General features: G+C 38.9%; 1 protein-coding gene and 1 long non-coding RNA gene across 2 annotated transcripts; one reads left to right on the top strand and one right to left on the bottom strand.

The window, feature by feature from the left end:
* The first annotated feature begins 4,790 nt into the window (after positions 1-4,790).
* On the top strand, positions 4,791-16,920 carry slc13a3 (solute carrier family 13 member 3). Its single transcript, XM_085145590.1, has 13 exons — positions 4,791-5,267; positions 5,876-6,141; positions 6,490-6,668; positions 7,284-7,353; positions 11,174-11,353; positions 11,454-11,579; positions 11,714-11,806; positions 11,911-12,015; positions 12,127-12,224; positions 13,471-13,583; positions 13,955-14,116; positions 15,632-15,769; positions 15,848-16,920. Exons 1-13 carry the CDS (start codon positions 5,160-5,162, stop codon positions 16,028-16,030), a joined length of 1,821 nt encoding a protein of 606 aa, XP_085001716.1. The 5' UTR covers positions 4,791-5,159; the 3' UTR covers positions 16,031-16,920.
* LOC146494345 (uncharacterized) lies at positions 7,382-8,517 on the bottom strand. The gene is made up of 2 exons (XR_014871494.1): positions 8,455-8,517; positions 7,382-8,078 (listed from the first exon to the last, which is right to left on the bottom strand). It is a non-coding gene; the product is annotated as an uncharacterized LOC146494345 (long non-coding RNA).
* Positions 16,921-16,951: the final 31 nt, after the last annotated feature.

The raw sequence follows: 16,951 nt of genomic DNA, 5'->3' as shown, positions 1-16,951 counted from the left end.
CTGATAACGGGTAATGTGTGAAACAGTAGGCTATAAATAGCCTTGCCCACAGTCTTTCGGCATCTGTTAGCCCTCCCTCTTGTTCCTTGTTTATTCTGAGTTTTGTTTTATTTTAGGTCACCTTTCTGTTTGTGTTGTGGACTTTGTATTTATTTGCACTGCTTTAACAACTTTAATTAAGGTCTGTTTTGAATTTCGTCCTGCATTTGGGTCCAAATTCACCTTTGGTCTCCTTGTTGCACTTGAGCTATTTCCTAATGAGAGCCCATTTTATTTTTCAAAAACACAAAATCAGGCCAGTAGTGATCCACCATGTCAACTGCACAGTTTATTCAGATTTCACTTTTGTATTATAGGGATAAAATAATAATAGAACAAACAAAAAATGTGGTCTGTTGTAGGCATTCAGTGGTTTTTGACCACGGTAAAGTGAGCCTTCATTTGTGAGCCGCGGTCAAGCCAGCCGCCTCATATCCGCCGCATGAATTTCCTTGCGCTTTTACACTAGTCTTTACGGTAGCGCCTTTTCGCTTTATATCCTGATGGAAAGCCTAGACCCGCGCACACATGCACGCGCACGAACAGTCACACGCGCGCACACAAATTACAATGGAAGAGCCCAATACAGCCATCGTGGCAGTCTGGTTGCATATTCAAAAATTCATTAAAAATCATTCTTAACAGTTGATGCCAAGCTTTCAACACAATCCTCTTCTGGAACACCTACTTTACCTCTGGGCCAGGTTTTACCCAGATTTACTGTAATATTACTCAGAAATTACAAGAAACTTGTATTCAATTCAATACAATCAATACAATTATGTCAAATTCAAAAATTCATTAAAAATCATCCTTAGTAGTTGAGATCCAACTTTCAACACATCCCTCCTCTGGGACGGACACCTGCTGTACCTGTGTGCCAAGTTTCAGCCAGATTTACTGTAATATTCTTCAGAAATTCAAGGAAACTTGTGTTCAGTTCAATACAGCCAATACAGTAGAATTATGTCTATTTTAAAAAATTCATTAAAAATCATCCTGAATAGTTGAGGTTCAACTTTCAACACATTCCTTCTCTGGGACACCTACTGTACCTCTGGGCCAGGTTTCATCTCAATCCGCTGCATCAATAATTGTTTAATATTGATGGATCAAAAGTGCTGCTGAGAGAGTCATAACAGGGACTATAAAGAGACAGCATATTTGCTTGTCTTCACTGACTCGCTTTGAAATCCAGATTTTAATTTTGGAATATTAGGTGTACTTGTGGTTCCTATAGAATTTTATGGTTGAACAGGAATCAGAGTCTTCATCTCTCAGACCTCTCTTCTGTGGATGCAGCTCACATCATTCTGTACAATACGATAATTTTTAATTCTACAACTGTTTATAACCTGCATAGTTCACATTTCTGTACAGCTGTATATCTCATATTTCTGTTTAGTTTTTTTTATTTCATATTCTGTATAGTTTTTCATATTTATATCCTGTTCATAGCCTGTACATAGCTTGTACTCACTACAGCCTGTACATACTTATAGTTATAGCATATTCATAACATACCTTCATACCGTGTACATTGTAACATACCATAATAGACCCATTTCTGTAATATACTTACATACCTATATTATTGCTAATATATATTGTAATATATCTATATCATGGCTAAAGCACTTCTTGATGGATGCAAACTGCATTTCGTTGCCTTGTACCTGTGACATGTGCAATGACAATAAAGTTGAATTCTATTCTATTCTATTCTATTCTATTCTATATTAATTTAGAAGACAAACAAACTCTGCTTTTGAGATTAGCATTAATAAACCCCTCAGTTTTGACAAATAATACAGTTATAGTGGATCAGGTGACCCTGAATTTTCCCTTATTTGTGCTGCAATAAGCCTAGGCTCTTGCGGGCTTCCCATCATGTATGAATTTTTTCCTTCTTTGCTCGTTCTGTGTTTATACACCTCTCTGCATTTAATCATTAGTTAGTATGTATCTCTTGCACAGTGTATATGTTGTCCTGTCTCCTTTTCATCAACCTCAGCCAGTCACAGTAGATGGCTGTCTCTCCTTGAGCCTGTTTCTGCCAGATGTTTCTACCTCTTCAAATGGAGTTTTTCCTTCCCACTCACACTAAATGTTAGCTCATATGGGGTACTTAAATTGTTGGGGTTTTCTTTGTATTATTGTTGTGTTTTTACCCAGCAACATAAAGTGTCTTTAGGTGACTGTTGTTGTGATTTTGTGCGCTATAAATAGAATAGAATAGAATCGAATAGAATAATGTACTTCAGACCGGGTGATTGGCAAAATGTATAAATAGGATGGCGATTAGGGGAATTGGAGATAGCTGTGTAACACACCAGGGATACATTGGGAATAAGAAGACAGTGGAAGTAAGACTCAACACAAGAAAGAGACAAGAGGCCACCAAACTAAAACACAGACTAAGACACACGAGCTTGACACAGACAAAACCGTAAACAGACATGAAGACGAGTGGTTTCACAAGTGTTCCATCCACTTGTGGAACGCTGAAAAAGAACTACACTTAAAAGCAATATGGAACTGAAAACAAAAGAATACATAATGTAAACATATCATCAAATAATCCAGGACTCACAAACAATGATATGATGAACAGAACTATAAAGAACAAAACTGAGAAATGCTTGGTAAACTGACCAAGAACTATGTCATCATGTCATTTTTTAATATCATAGTTAATGTGTCCTGATTTGTAGATAGTGCCATCTTACAAATACCAGGAAATCCAACTGGGTGACAAGCCAGAGTTGTTTGCCTACACACCCACTAACTAGAAAAAGGGTCCAGGACTCTTCAAGCTGGGATACAGGCATCAAAGAAAAAGATGTAAACAGATAGAAAGTCATCAGGAAGGCATTGCCTGTTGTTGCTGCTGCTGTCAGACTTTTTAATTCATCCACTTGTGTCAGACACATATTGAACAGGAATAAACATGACTCACTGCACTCTCTCACTTTGTATGCCACAATGTTTGCTTAGACACCTGTATGCTTATATTGTTTATTATATCCCAGAAACATTAGCGCTATATAAATGGAATCCATTATTATTATTATTATTATTATTATTATTATTACCATTATTATTATTATTATTATAAGATTAGGGAAACCTGCAGTCAGCTGAGACTGCAGAAGTCACTTGGATGAGTGACGAAACTTTTCTCCCATTGAAAACGCTACGCCCAGATGAACAGAATCAACCTTTAGGGATTTAATTACCTGGATGATTGAGCATGCATCAAGACATTCTCCGTGTTGTTTCTGAATTCTTTGTCTCCTTATAAATAATGTATATATTTTCGAATAATTTCATGTAAATTTAAGTCTTATTAATAGAAACTGAGGAAAGAATGTAATTTGTTTTTACACGTCTTGATACTTGGATATGGGGATTAATAGGTAGTTATTTATATATTTTCATTATATTCTGTATTTCAAACTGTAAATTAAGCTTGTTTGGTTATATTTTTTATTGCATTCTTGTAATTTTTCATGCTTGTACTTTCAATACATTTTTGATAACATAAAAATAAATCTGAAAGATACCTGCATTTTTCAGTACAAAATTCACAGATATTTTCAAAATTGATTTGGCATGCAGTGTTACATTGGTAAAGTATAATATATTGCATTTGAAACTTTCACAGGATCAGTACTGGACTATATCAAGTTCTGTATTGCAAATGTGACTGTGGACAAAAGCATTTGGGTTTTCCCAAACCAAAAACCCTGGATGACCAGCGAGGTCTGCACACTCCTCAAAGCCCACAATGCCGACTTTAGGTCTGCTGACAGAGCTCTGTACAGGTCTGCTCGAGCTGACCTGAAAAGGGGTCCCACCTGTCCAGCAACAACACACGAGAGGTGTGGCATGGAATAATAGACATCATAAACCACAGAGGCAGAACTGTGAAAACAGAAAACCTGAGTGTGCAGCTAGCAGTGGAAATAAACAGCTTCTTCGCCCGCTTTGAAACACTACAACAGCAGCATTCATCTGCCTCAGCCCTGCTCCCATCCTCATCCTCACCTGGTTCCTGAAATGTACATAATTGTAGTGTATTGGCTGTATTGAATTGAATATAAATGTCCTTTAATTTCTGAGGAATATTACAGTGAATATGGATGCAACTTGGCACACAGGTACAGTAGGTGGCCCAGAGGAGGGATGTGTTGAAAGTTGGACCTCAACTACTAAGGATGATTTTTAATGAATTTTTGAAATTTCCATAATTGTAGTGTATTGACTGTATTGAATTGAATATAAATGTCCTTTAATTTTTGAGGAATTTTACAGTAAATCTGGCTGAAGCTTGCAAATTTGCGTTGAATATAAGTTTATTTTAATTTCTGAGTAATATAATATAATATAATATAATATAATAATATATTGACATCAACTATTATGGATGATTTTTAATGAATTTTTGAATGTGATGCAATATTTAAGTAAGTGTATTGAATTCAATATACATGTCCTTTAATTTTTGAGTAATATTGCAGTAAATCTGGATGATATTTGGTACAGAGGTACAGAAGGTGTCCCAGAGAAGGAATGTGTTGAAAGTTGGACCTTAACTACTAAGGATGATTTTTAATGAAATTTTGAAATTTACATAATTGTATTGACTGTACTGGGCTGTTCCATGTGTGTGCGCGCGCGGGTCTAGGCTTTCAGTCGGGATATATAGCGAAAGGCGCTACCGTAAAGACTGGTGTAAAAGCGCAAGGAAATTTATGCGGCGGAGAAGAAGCGGCTGGCTTGACCGCGGCTCACAAATGACGGCTCACTTTACTGCGGTTATTTTTGCAGCCCGGCAGTTTCCAGGGTACTTTTTTAAAATGAACGTATGAGCGGTGACATTTCCATCTCTGCCCCTGAAGATACCTCACTCCTGTCATGCAAGAGTCCATTCAGTTGGTAAATTTGGCAGTAAGTCGACTATCCCATTTAACACACCATCACAGGAGGAGTTAACCAGTAGCAAAGCGTGTGGTTAATCTTCTCTATGCTCAGCCACGGGCTTCAAAGTGCTGACTCACAGGTTGCTTTCAGCCAGTCTGGACGTTTCCTAAACTGAGCACAACTTCAAGCCAGGGATGAGAATATCCGTACTGTCCAAGAAGCTGTGGTGCGTCCACAAACAGCTAATCCTTGTGCTCACTCCGCTCGTGTTTCTGCCTTTACTTTTTACTCTACCGGAGAAGGTGAGTAAATTTTTTTGTGCCACAGTTATGCATCCACTGTTTTCCAAAAAACTTACACACACGAAAGCACGGCTGTCCTATTATAAATGCATAACACAGGTGCAAGCAGGAGATTTATGTGTTTAAAATCAGACTAGTTCGCAAAGGGTTTGGTCCATCTTTATACTTGTTTTGATTAATCAGAAACTTACAGACGTGCTTATATAAACTGAGATTTTTTAAGTAATAAATTTAGTCAATGCTAAAAACACTCAGCTTCTAGGGTCACTACAACCTCAATGCTTTTTACTCTTGGTTAAGCACAATAAAGCTTTTGCTGGGAGTATTTTCACTGTTTGTGCATACTCCGTGAATCATCTGATTCAGCCAAAGAGTCAATAATGCAAATCTAAAACTAAAAAGTGATTATTATGTTAATGCTTTCATGTTAACGATGCAAAAATGAATGTTGTCTCTCTGAAACACATATAATGTGAAGGATACACAAGTTACTGAAAACATAACGTGTACTCTGCTTTCTTTTTTCTTGTTAAGTCTTTGCTTTGTTTTTTAGCTGTTTTTTTTGTATTATTGCACAAATATTATTGACATGTTACTGATCTTTTTAGGAGGGAAAATGTCTTTACGTGGTGGTGCTCATGGCTATGTTTTGGTGCACGGAGGCCCTCCCTCTTGCTGTCACAGCCATGCTTCCAGTCTGCCTTTTCCCAACACTGGGAATTCTTCCAGCCAAAAAAATCTGCCCTCAGTACTTCATCGAGACCAATTTTCTCTTCCTCAGCGGCCTTGTGTTGGCATCATCGATTGAGGAGTGGGGCCTGCATCGCAGAATAGCCCTAAAGGTCCTCAGTATTGTTGGAGTAAAACCAGCCTGGTGAGAAAATAACTTTATCAGAAGGCAGTTGAAAGCTGATGAGGATTCTGTATTTATCCCATTTTAAGTAATACCTGGAACTTATTTTATTTCCCTGTGTTGTGGACCTCTGTGCTGTCCAGAAACACCTAAGTCACCCTACATGTCCTTTTCACGTCTGTTTAAATAACATTGTCACAAAATATGGTAGATAGTTAATTCAGAAAATTCTGCAACAGGGAGGGATATAATAATAAAACATATAAATGTCTGAATCTTTTGCACAGAACTACATCTTTTAATTATTTTTATTTTCATACTTAGGGTTGTTTACTGGTTTTAAGATTGTGGACTGAATGTTTTTTCCAGGCTCATACTGGGAATGATGCTGACCTCGTCCTTCCTGTCCATGTGGCTCAGTAACACCGCCACAACAGCCATGATGCTCCCTATTGCAAATGCCATCCTGGAGAGCCTGTTTGGTGATCTGGAAACCCTAAAACAAAAGTGCAAGTCTGTCGAGGATCACGAGAATGCCGTGATAAATGGTACGCTGTCAGTTTTCAAACTTATACTGATGACAAATCAAGGTTTTCTCTGAAATTTACGTCTTAAATAATATACTGAATGAAAGTGATCCTCTTATGAGTGAGAGAAAACGTTTGACCAATTTTTAATCTTTTTTTGGCTGAACCAAAACATTGTTTAATTCAGTCTTGTCTTCATAGTCGTTCAAGCAGCAAAGGGCATTGTGACAGGGGCGAACGAACATTAAACCCTTCATCCTCAAATGAACAGGAACATAAATTTCCTGTTGAACGTTTATCATCCAACCGTGTCTCTTCACAAAATGTTTCATTCTGGAAAGATGATTGTTGCATGGTTTTAACTTTGTCCCCAAGCCTTTAATATATAATCAAACATATGAACTTTGTGCAGTGTTTCCAATGAACTGTCTGACACCAAGTTAGTCAATCCTGAAGTAGTAATTGATTAAGGGGGCTTTGTTGACTCAAAGTCAGCTATTAAATAAAACAAAAGTACACAACTGTAAAAGAGCTGAAACTCACAATTTAACTCATGTTTGGACACTTTGAAGATTAAGTTAGGGTTCAGGGTTACATGTGAAACTGCCAAAATCTATTTGATTTATTTTCTTGCAGGTCAGTCTAGTGTAAAGCTGCATTCACTGCCCTCAGTGCCAACAGAAAAACAAATGATGGCAACAGAAGGGTAAGAAGCATTTGTGTTTTGTTTTATATTTTATTTTAAAGACATTTCACTCCACTGTCTTTGATAAATAATTGCACAAACAAGAGATGTTGAGCTTTGCTTAGCTTATGTCATGGATGGCTGCGTGGCAGGCGAGCAAGCAGGAGTGGTGGACCCAAAATGCAGAACTCAGACACGGAAGTGAAACTTAAAGCGCAGCTTTATTGCTGAAAATTGAAAAACCTCGAACTAACTAAACTCACCAAAAGACAAACAAAAGTCTGAACTTTTGTTTGGCTTCCATGGCGCTGCAAGCGGCGCCATGGAAGCCGGAGACGAAGGCGCTGCAGGCGGCGGCGCAACAGGCTGGACGGATCCCTTGGACCCTCCAGTGACGACAGCAGGCTGAACGGGCCCCTCAGACCCTTTAGCAGAGGGTGACGGCTGGACAGGCTCTCCAGAAGCCCCAGCGTACGAGGTAGATGCAGGGCCAGAGGTCATTGAGACCACTGGTTGACCAGGTGGGTGAGAGTATAGCAGGCTAGGGGGCTGAACTGGCACAGAGGACTGAACTGAAGTCTGAACTGGCGGCCGTTGAAATGGTTGTGGTGAGAGTGGAGTAGGTGATGGAGTAGATGACTGCACTGGCGGCCAGGCGGGTAACTGGGCTACAGGCAACGGGGACACTGGAAACTGAGCCGAAGGTGGCAACTGAGCAGAAGGTGGCTGCTGGGCAGCTAACAGAGCTGAGAGCGAGAGAGCAGAGGACACTGGTTACTGAGCTGCGGGCAGTAGTAATGATTGTGATGGAGGTTTAGCAGGTGGAGAAGTGGCTAACTGGGCTGCAGGCCGGGCGGCTAGGCGAGCTACAGGGGCTTGAGCTAGTGACTGAGCTATGGACTGGAAAGATAACTGAATTGACGGCAGGGTTAAAGACTGAAAATACCAAGCAGCGAGGGTTTCTAAGAGTGTGGCTGAGTCTACTTTGCCGGGGCCACCAATGCCAAATAATCCAAAACAGAGCCTCGCTCTTAGTTTTGTTATGATTCGAGACAGCTCACTGATGTCCGGGAAACTCGGGGGAAAACTTGTAGTTGACAGGAAATCATCAAAAAACACTACCTGAATCAGTCTCTTGGGAGTGTCCACAGCATGAATTACGGCCCGGCAAAAATCCTGCAGCTGTGTCGCTACCCGATCCGTACCGGAAACCCGATCGGTACCCCGCATGCGCGAAAGGTGTCTACTTCCGGTCGTAGCGTTTTACGATAGTTATGGGTCAGAGTATCTGTTAAGATGTTAAGAATAATGAGTAAATCTTAAAATGTTTGCAATAATGAAGCCTTTCAGTACAATGTAGACAAAAACGAAAAATAAAAAGATAGTTACGGATCGGGACTCCCCGATCCTTACTGCACATGTGCAAAGTCGGACCGTACAAATCGGGTCTACCCGATCCGTACCGCGCATGTGCAGATGTTTTCTTCTTCTTCTGTTCATTTAATGGCAGTTTACTCCCCAGTGTACGAGGATACTGCCACCTGCTGACCGAGCGAATGAACCCTATTATGAACTGAATTGGCGTCATCGCAAACGTGTGTTAAATTTGATTTAGTGATAGTCGAGTGTGTTTATGCTTGTCTGTGTGGAGAGGATTGACAGGAATAGTGATGATGATGTCGGCTATCACTGTTAATTGTCAGTTAACACTTAATCTGGCTGCTGAATCTTCACGTGACACATTGCTAAGTCAATATTATTAAATCTGTAATTAGGCGCTATTCTTCTTATTTTACGGCGCTGTTGTTCAGTCGGGGGACGCTCTCTGTTGAGGAGAAAAGCATGAATTTGCTTGTATACGGATTATCCATTGTTTAAATGTCCCGATAGTCGAAAAGGAGGCAGAGCTGTTGAGAAATGCTAGGAGCTAACTGGGCGCTAACCGTATCATTCAAATATATTGAATGTCGCAATGCTGGCAAAGAGAGGAAGTGACGTAAGATTTGCGCATGCGGGGTACGGATCGGGTTTCCGGTACGGATCGGGTAGCGACAAGCTGCTCTAGCAACTCCTCCTCCCAGCCTAAAGGTGAGTCCACTGGGCCCATTTTGTGGTCGCGTCGTTCTGTCATGGTTGGCTGTGTGGCAGGCGAGCAAGCAGGAGTGGTGGACCCAAAATGCAGAACTCAGACACGGAAGTGAAACTTAAAGCGCAGCTTTACTGCTGGGAAATACCTCATACTAACTAAACTCACTAAAAGACAAACAAAAGTCTGAACAGAGGAACCGAGGACTGAAACACTGGAAAAGAAATACTAAAGTGGAGAAGGAGACAAAACACTAGAAACAGAAACACAGGGCTTATATACACAGGGGAGTAATCAGGGAATGGAAAACAGGAGGGAGACACAGCTGGGAGGGTATGGGCTAACGAGACACAGGGAGAAAAGCTAGACACACTGAGATAAGGCACAACCTTTCACAATAAAACGGAAAACAAGAAACAGACACAGACTTGACACTGAACTGAGCTTATACTGAACGAGAGACACAACCTAAGAACTAATCCCTCACAAAGAATAATACTAATAAACAAAGCATGACAAAAGGATCAGAATACAAACCATAATACAAAGGAATATAAGAACTGAAAATGCTGGGTCAAAATGACCCAGGACTGTGACAGCTTACTGCGAAGACTGGAAATGAGGTAGATGTAGTTCTAATGGCAACAAAATCCAAGAAACTATCCAGGTGCTAGTGCTATGAATATAGGGCAAGTTTAAAATACCCAGGATATATTTTCCTCTCTAGCATCATTTACCCTGATATCATGTTAGACGAGAGAGTGGTGTGATGTTCACGTTTTTGTGGTGTTATATGACAGAAGTGGCATATACACAGCCAGACAGAAGAAATGTGGACAGGTCTTCTTACAGCAGAACTGCAAAGACAAACTATAATATTAGAAAAGCTCTGTACAGTAGTGTAGTATTAAAAAGTGTTGCATGAATATGACGGTGCTGTGGAATGCAAAACTGAAAAAGTGTCATATAAATGCAGACCTTGCAGGTCAACAGACTTATAAGTAACATAATTCTGTCATTAAAATATGAGGACCTGACTGTAACTATAAATATGTTCTGTTAAATTAGCAGGTGATGCTGTTTCATGTGCATCTAAGAGTTTTTGCCTTAGTTTTTCATCTTCAGCCCAGGCAGTGTTAACTGACCCGTAATGAACAGATGAAAACCAAAACAAGATTTCAGATTGATAAATTTTCTTGGCCTTATGCTTAGGTGCCCTGTTTCAGTGTTGTAGTACTATAGTTTAGGTTTACAGAACAATACGATTGCTTTAAATTGCTTATATCAAACAGGTAAAAAGGAGGAATCAAGCTGCTTTTAAAGACCTATCTTGACTGAGGCTCATCATAGAAAGAGAAGAACTTTAGATGTTCTAGTCCCAGAACATGCTGTTACCTAAGCACTGAAGCCCGTGCATTTTTCAGGAAAGGAGGCAGTGATTTTGTACATGATGATCTCTGATTGTGAACATGACCTGCTTTCAATCAGGCTTTCACAACAAGGTTAACCCTTAAGTAACCCTTCTAAGCCCCAAATCCTGCTTCATAGTGCAGGCATCATTCCCTTTGTCTGTGTTATATTTATGTTTTAATTACTGAGCTTTACATTTTACAGACTGTGAAATACAAAACTAAGCTAACACATATGAAGTTTGCGGATTCATTTTGACATACAAACTAAAGAGTAATATCCAGCTGTGCAAACTCTGAAGTTTGTGTAATAATTCACATTTATGTAAAATAATGCTTCTGAAAGGACTGATACACCAGAACTGACGGACCCGAGGACAGCTGAGGAGAGCCGAGCAGAGGCGCAGTATCAGCACAAAGTCTGGAAGGGGTTTTTGATTTGTATCCCTTATGCTGCCAGTATCGGAGGAACCGCCACACTGACGGGCACGGCACCTAACCTCATTCTGATTGGACAGCTGAAAAGGTAACTCTTTTGTTTTTGTGTAGCATTTAAACAATGCTGATTCAGACACAGAACTGATATGTTTCAGTGTGTTTAACAGTTATAATTTTGTCTTTCACAGCTACTTTCCAGACTGTGATCTTATCAATTTTGGCTCTTGGTTTGCATTTGCTTTCCCACTCATGCTCCTCTTCCTGTTTTTGGGATGGCTATGGATTGCATTTCTCTACGGAGGATTGAATACAAGGTTGTGTATCTTTTCTTGCTAAATTTTTCAATAACACCATCGGCATTACAGGATACAAAAACTGGACCATTCCATGAGTAAGGTCTTTATTTTATGAGAGACAATGTTTACATCATGTGTTCAATTTTTTGCAGATTGTGCATCACAAAACAAGACAGGAGAACCCAGGCAGAAGCCAGAGCCAAGGCACTGATAAAGGAAGATTACAGAAAACTAGGGCCCATAAAGTGAGGACTCGTGTATGTCTTGAAATCTCATGCAATAGATGCTGGATGAAAACTTTCTAGGACATAGTCTTTGACTTACTCTTATTCTGCATTCATGCTTTCAGCTTTGCAGAGGGAGCCATCTCTTTCTTTTTTGTACTGTTTGCCGTTCTCCTCTTCACAAGGGATCCAAAGTTTGTGACCGGCTGGTCTGTGTTTTTTAAAAAAGGGTAAGAGAAGCTGACTTTTAAAACCTTGTATGAAAGTTAGCACATTGTATTCTGGTTCTGTGCTCTATTAGGTGTCCATTTCTATTTTGTGCTCGTCTTGCTGTCCTTCAGGTACGTTTCGGATGCAGTCACCGGTGTCATCATTGTGTCTATATTGTTCTTTTTTCCTTCACAAAAGCCTTCCCTGAGATGGTGGTCCGACCCTCAAGGTTAGTGATAGCATATCTGCTAAAATGCCATTTATGAGGCATCATTGTCTCATTTCAGTTCTATTTGTTACCATATATAGGATTTTCTGTCGCAATATTACAACTTTGATAAGTCAAAAGTTAATATCTAAGACCAGATATTTGTGGAAAATTCAAAGATTCTGTGTCTCTGTTTCTAGAACAGCTTTTGCAAAAAACAGAAATTAAGCTGAGGAATGTTAATAATATAGATTAGAGAGTCTGAGGAAAGTTCCCGTCTGAAAGTGAGACTGTAGTTTCTCTGTTTCTGTGATTAGAATAATCTCTTAAAGCTATGTGGACACACTTTGGGTTTTTTTCTTTGTGTGTTTGTGTACTTGTATTTTGGATTACTCGTGTTGTAGCTACATGCCTGAAACGTCCATTTAATAATCAAATTCTGGTGAATCTTTTTCTCTTGGTGGACAAAAAAACGTCTTATGGAAATCATTTTATTGATTTGGTTAACTCCAAAATGTGAATACAAATGCGAATCAGCATCCACTAAAATGGAGAAGCGTGTGTGTGTGTGAGTGAGTGAATGCTTATGTTATGTTCAGCTGGTCAAATAAACAACTTGATGCTGGAAAAGAAAGCAAGCCATGTGGTTCATCTGTCACCGAGGGTCACATTATTCGAATAGAGTGGGTTCACTCTATGTCAAACAGAGTAGGACTTTTAGCTCATTAAACTAAAAATAGAGCAAATAAATACAAAAATATGGTAAAACTACAAAAGAATATTTGGTAGAAAGCACTAAAATGTGTATGTTAACATGGCAAATATATTAAATGGTAGACTATATGGTTTGCTGCTAAGCAGTTTGGTGGTAGTTTGATTTTCAACTCATCCATATGTTAACGTGTTCTTCACCACAACCCTAAAACCAGAGATACTTCTTCCGCCTCTTTAAGATTCAAGATTCAAGATTTTTATTTGCCAGTTGAGCACAGGACCAACAGTCCATGCACATTGGAATTCTTGTGCAGAGCTCTCCGGGTCAAGTCAAACTTTTTACAAGATAAAGAGAAAGCAACTAAAAAAGGAAAATAGAAATAAAGTAAGGAATGGAGATGTTATACTGAGGCAGAATCTTTTACTACTCATTATAAGGTTAACAATTAAGTTTAAGGATTTTAATCTCACACTGTGTCGGTGCACAACAGCCTTTACATTTTTCTACACATGATAAACATATATAATTGTTTTATCTCACATTTTTCCTCAGCTCTAAACACTCCTTATGTGCCTCTCCTTTCATGGAAAAAAGCCCAGGAATCGGTTCCTTGGAATATCATTATGCTGCTTGGAGGCGGCTTCGCCATGGCCAAAGCTTGTGAGGTAAAGATGCTACATATAATATGTATGTAATACATATTATACATGAACAATGTTTCCTGTCTCTGTGCTAAGTTAAAACTGCTATGTGGTGCCTATGGTGGCATCCAACTTTTTAGCAAATATTTTGGGACCATTTACCCCAAAATACCAAAGGAAGCTGTTATTTTCAGTTTGCTTACTAATGCTTCTTTAAACCTCTATAGTTTAGAGTGGAAATGGAGCAAATTAAAGTCTACTAAGTCTGTTTATTAAAATGTGTCTCTGCTCTCCTCCGGTTGTCAGTGCTTTGTTTGATTCAAGTTCTCTGTTTTGGTTTCTTATGTTGTTATTTGATCTTCAACCTTTCACCTCTGTCACGTGGCATTCTGCAGGAGTCTGGACTCGCGTCCTGGATGGGAGGCCACCTCCAGCCTTTGGCTCAAGTCCCTCCTGCTGCAGCTGTGATGTTGATCACTGCTTTCCTGGCTTGTTTCACTGAGTTTGCCAGTAACACTGCCACCATTATCATATTTTTACCTGTCATTGCTGAACTGGTAAGGCTGGTCTACAACCTAAATATATACAATTTCGCATACAGTTTTAGACTGTATGCGAAATTAAAGTGAAAGTATATCATCAGATTTTTTTTTTATTCCTGTGTTATATTTTAGCTGAGAAAAATATCTTCACATATCAGTTTACCTGTGTGAGGTACAAACTCATTGCACCATGCCAGTGCAATCAAACTGACACAGACGACCATCAGGGAAACAAACTGGACGACTGTCTTACAAGATAAAGAAGTCAAAGTGAAGGGTGAACACGTTTTGCTGTCGACCTTGTCCTTTATGTCACTCAGAGGTTTACTGGTCTTGTTAAACTTTTGCAATAGATGTTCTTATGTTTGTAGACTGTTGGACATTAACTCTTGTTAGACAATTATTATCTGGAGCTTAAGTACTCCAAGACAATGGCTACACAGGAAGAATAACCACTTAATAGCATGTAATTGTATAGGCTAGGTTTAAACTTTAGGATGCTAAGCTGTTATTACAAACACAAACAGGCACAACACACATTTTGCTTTTACTGTATTTGAAGTTGTACACGTGCTAAAATAATAATTTATTTCTAGACTAGATGAATAGCTGTAAAACATTTATCTTATGGGGATAACAAGTGAATGGCATTTCCTATATTTTTATTTTTCTCCCATTCTGCAGTACCTTCATTAGTGGTGTTATTATTTGTTATTTAACTGGTTACTGAATTCCCATCCTTGAGCTGAGTATTTTGGCCATCATCATCTTGTTTTGAAACTGGAAGTTACAAACAATGGGTGGCGCTGACAATAAGACTTAAAACTAGTGATTAAGACCACAAACCCATCAACAAAGTGTTAAATGAGTTTATAGATCGAGGGAGACAAACATCCATTTTCCCACAGATCCCAATACAATTGTTTATTGTAGCAAAGTTGCCTCCATCTTGATATACAGTCTATAATTATATCATATAGAGTGAACATGTGGTCACGTTAACACTAGCATTTAATAAAAAACAAAAAATAACTATTCTGTACATAGTTCATATCAGTACTGTAACATTATTTTTCAGAAATGTAGTCAGTGATGAGTAAAGGCTTTAGGATTTAAACAATCTGTAGGCTAGGGTCCTAAAGCACACAATAAAAGAATGGACTGATTGACTGTTATTGCATTTACAGCCCATATTAGTTTCTTAATTAGTTTCTTAATTTTTTTAAATTAATTTTGTATATTATATGTTAATTGAACTCCAGTGAATATGATCTTGTTACACTTCTGGCTGCAGAGAGCCATGCAAACCCAGCTCCTGTATTATCTGTTTTTGCAAAGTATTGCTCCAAAATGAAGTATATAAAACTTTTATGCTTCTGTATTTTGCTGCCTTTGCCAAATGACTATTGAATGTTCTTTTCACCTTTGTCCCCTTACTGTACTTTAAATTTAAGATTCTGGATTTTCACTATAAATAAGCATAATGGGCCTTTTTATACATCCTGTCATAAACATCTTTTCCCTCCACAGGCTATTAATGTCTCAGTGAACCCTCTGTACTTCATGATACCTGCCACGGTAGGATGTTCATACGCCTTCATGCTGCCAGTGTCCACACCACCCAACTCTATTGCCTTCGCTTCTGGACACCTTATGGTGAAAGACATGGTAAGATCCTCATTGGGTCTTGACCTTGAAAATATTACACAAAATTACAGCTTTTGTTTTCCATTTCTGGTTCCTCAGGTGAAAACTGGCTTTGTGATGAACATCCTGGGTATCCTGTCAGTCACTCTGGCAATGAATACGTGGGGCATTGCCATGTTTAATTTGAATACTTACCCTGAATGGGCTCTCCCATTTAACAAGTCTGCTCTTGTGACCAATGCGCACTTATCTGTGGCTCAGTCGCTTAATGCCACGTTGTGATCACACACCAGATTTTAGCAAGAAGTTATTATAGAAGAAGTACCAGAAGAGTGAGCAGGGAGGAAAAACTGAAGTAGATACAGTTGTGATCAGAGGTTTACATCCACTCATCGTGGGCATGTGTGTCTCTGTAATTTAGGGCCTTTAATGATTTCTTTGAATTCGAGATTTTAATGGGTGGGATGATTACACAGCATACATGTTTCATTGGAATATTTGGGATTTTTGGTCATTAGACATCTACCAATGACAGTGAAGAATACTGTTGATTGACATAAATAAAGTAGTAGGGCACCTAGGCAACCAGGACCTGAAATGTCCACAAGTGACTAGGTGGCAACTTTAAAGCAATATATGCCGTGAAAATTGACCCCTTCCAACCGTACATATATTTCACATACATCACATTGGGAAGACAGGGAGAAAAAAGATCTCCACCCAGACTGAGCTCCTACAGGAGGGCAGTTTGAGAACAGAAAAAACACAGCAGCACAGAGAGCACATGAACACACCATACAACATAAAGGACGGGCATCGGAGGCATTTGGAGGGGGAGGAGGGGGATTGTACATCTGTCTGTCTATATATTTGAGCCTGTACATATACTTTTGACTTGTGGATTAGAGAAAATCCAAAGTAAATTCAAACTTAAGATGAGATAACTTTTATTAGTCCCTTGTGCACCTAAGTCATAAAAGTCGCTGTAAAAGTCATTCCACCCTTTAAAAAGTCTAGTTCAAAGAAATCATTAAAAGCTCAAAATTACCATGACATTCATGCCTATGATGAGTGTATATAAATTCTTCACTACAATTGTTTCTGTACTGTCACAGTCAGAAAACACATTTTTCCAGCCGTTAATGATGCTTTGAAAAGGTTATCATATATATATATATATATATATATATATATATATATATA

The sequence above is a fragment of the Neolamprologus multifasciatus genome, chromosome 20, assembly GCF_963576455.1.
Source record: "Neolamprologus multifasciatus chromosome 20, fNeoMul1.2, whole genome shotgun sequence".
NCBI classification, from domain to species: Eukaryota; Metazoa; Chordata; class Actinopteri; order Cichliformes; family Cichlidae; genus Neolamprologus; species Neolamprologus multifasciatus.
This window is presented reverse-complemented; position numbering and strand designations above follow the sequence as displayed.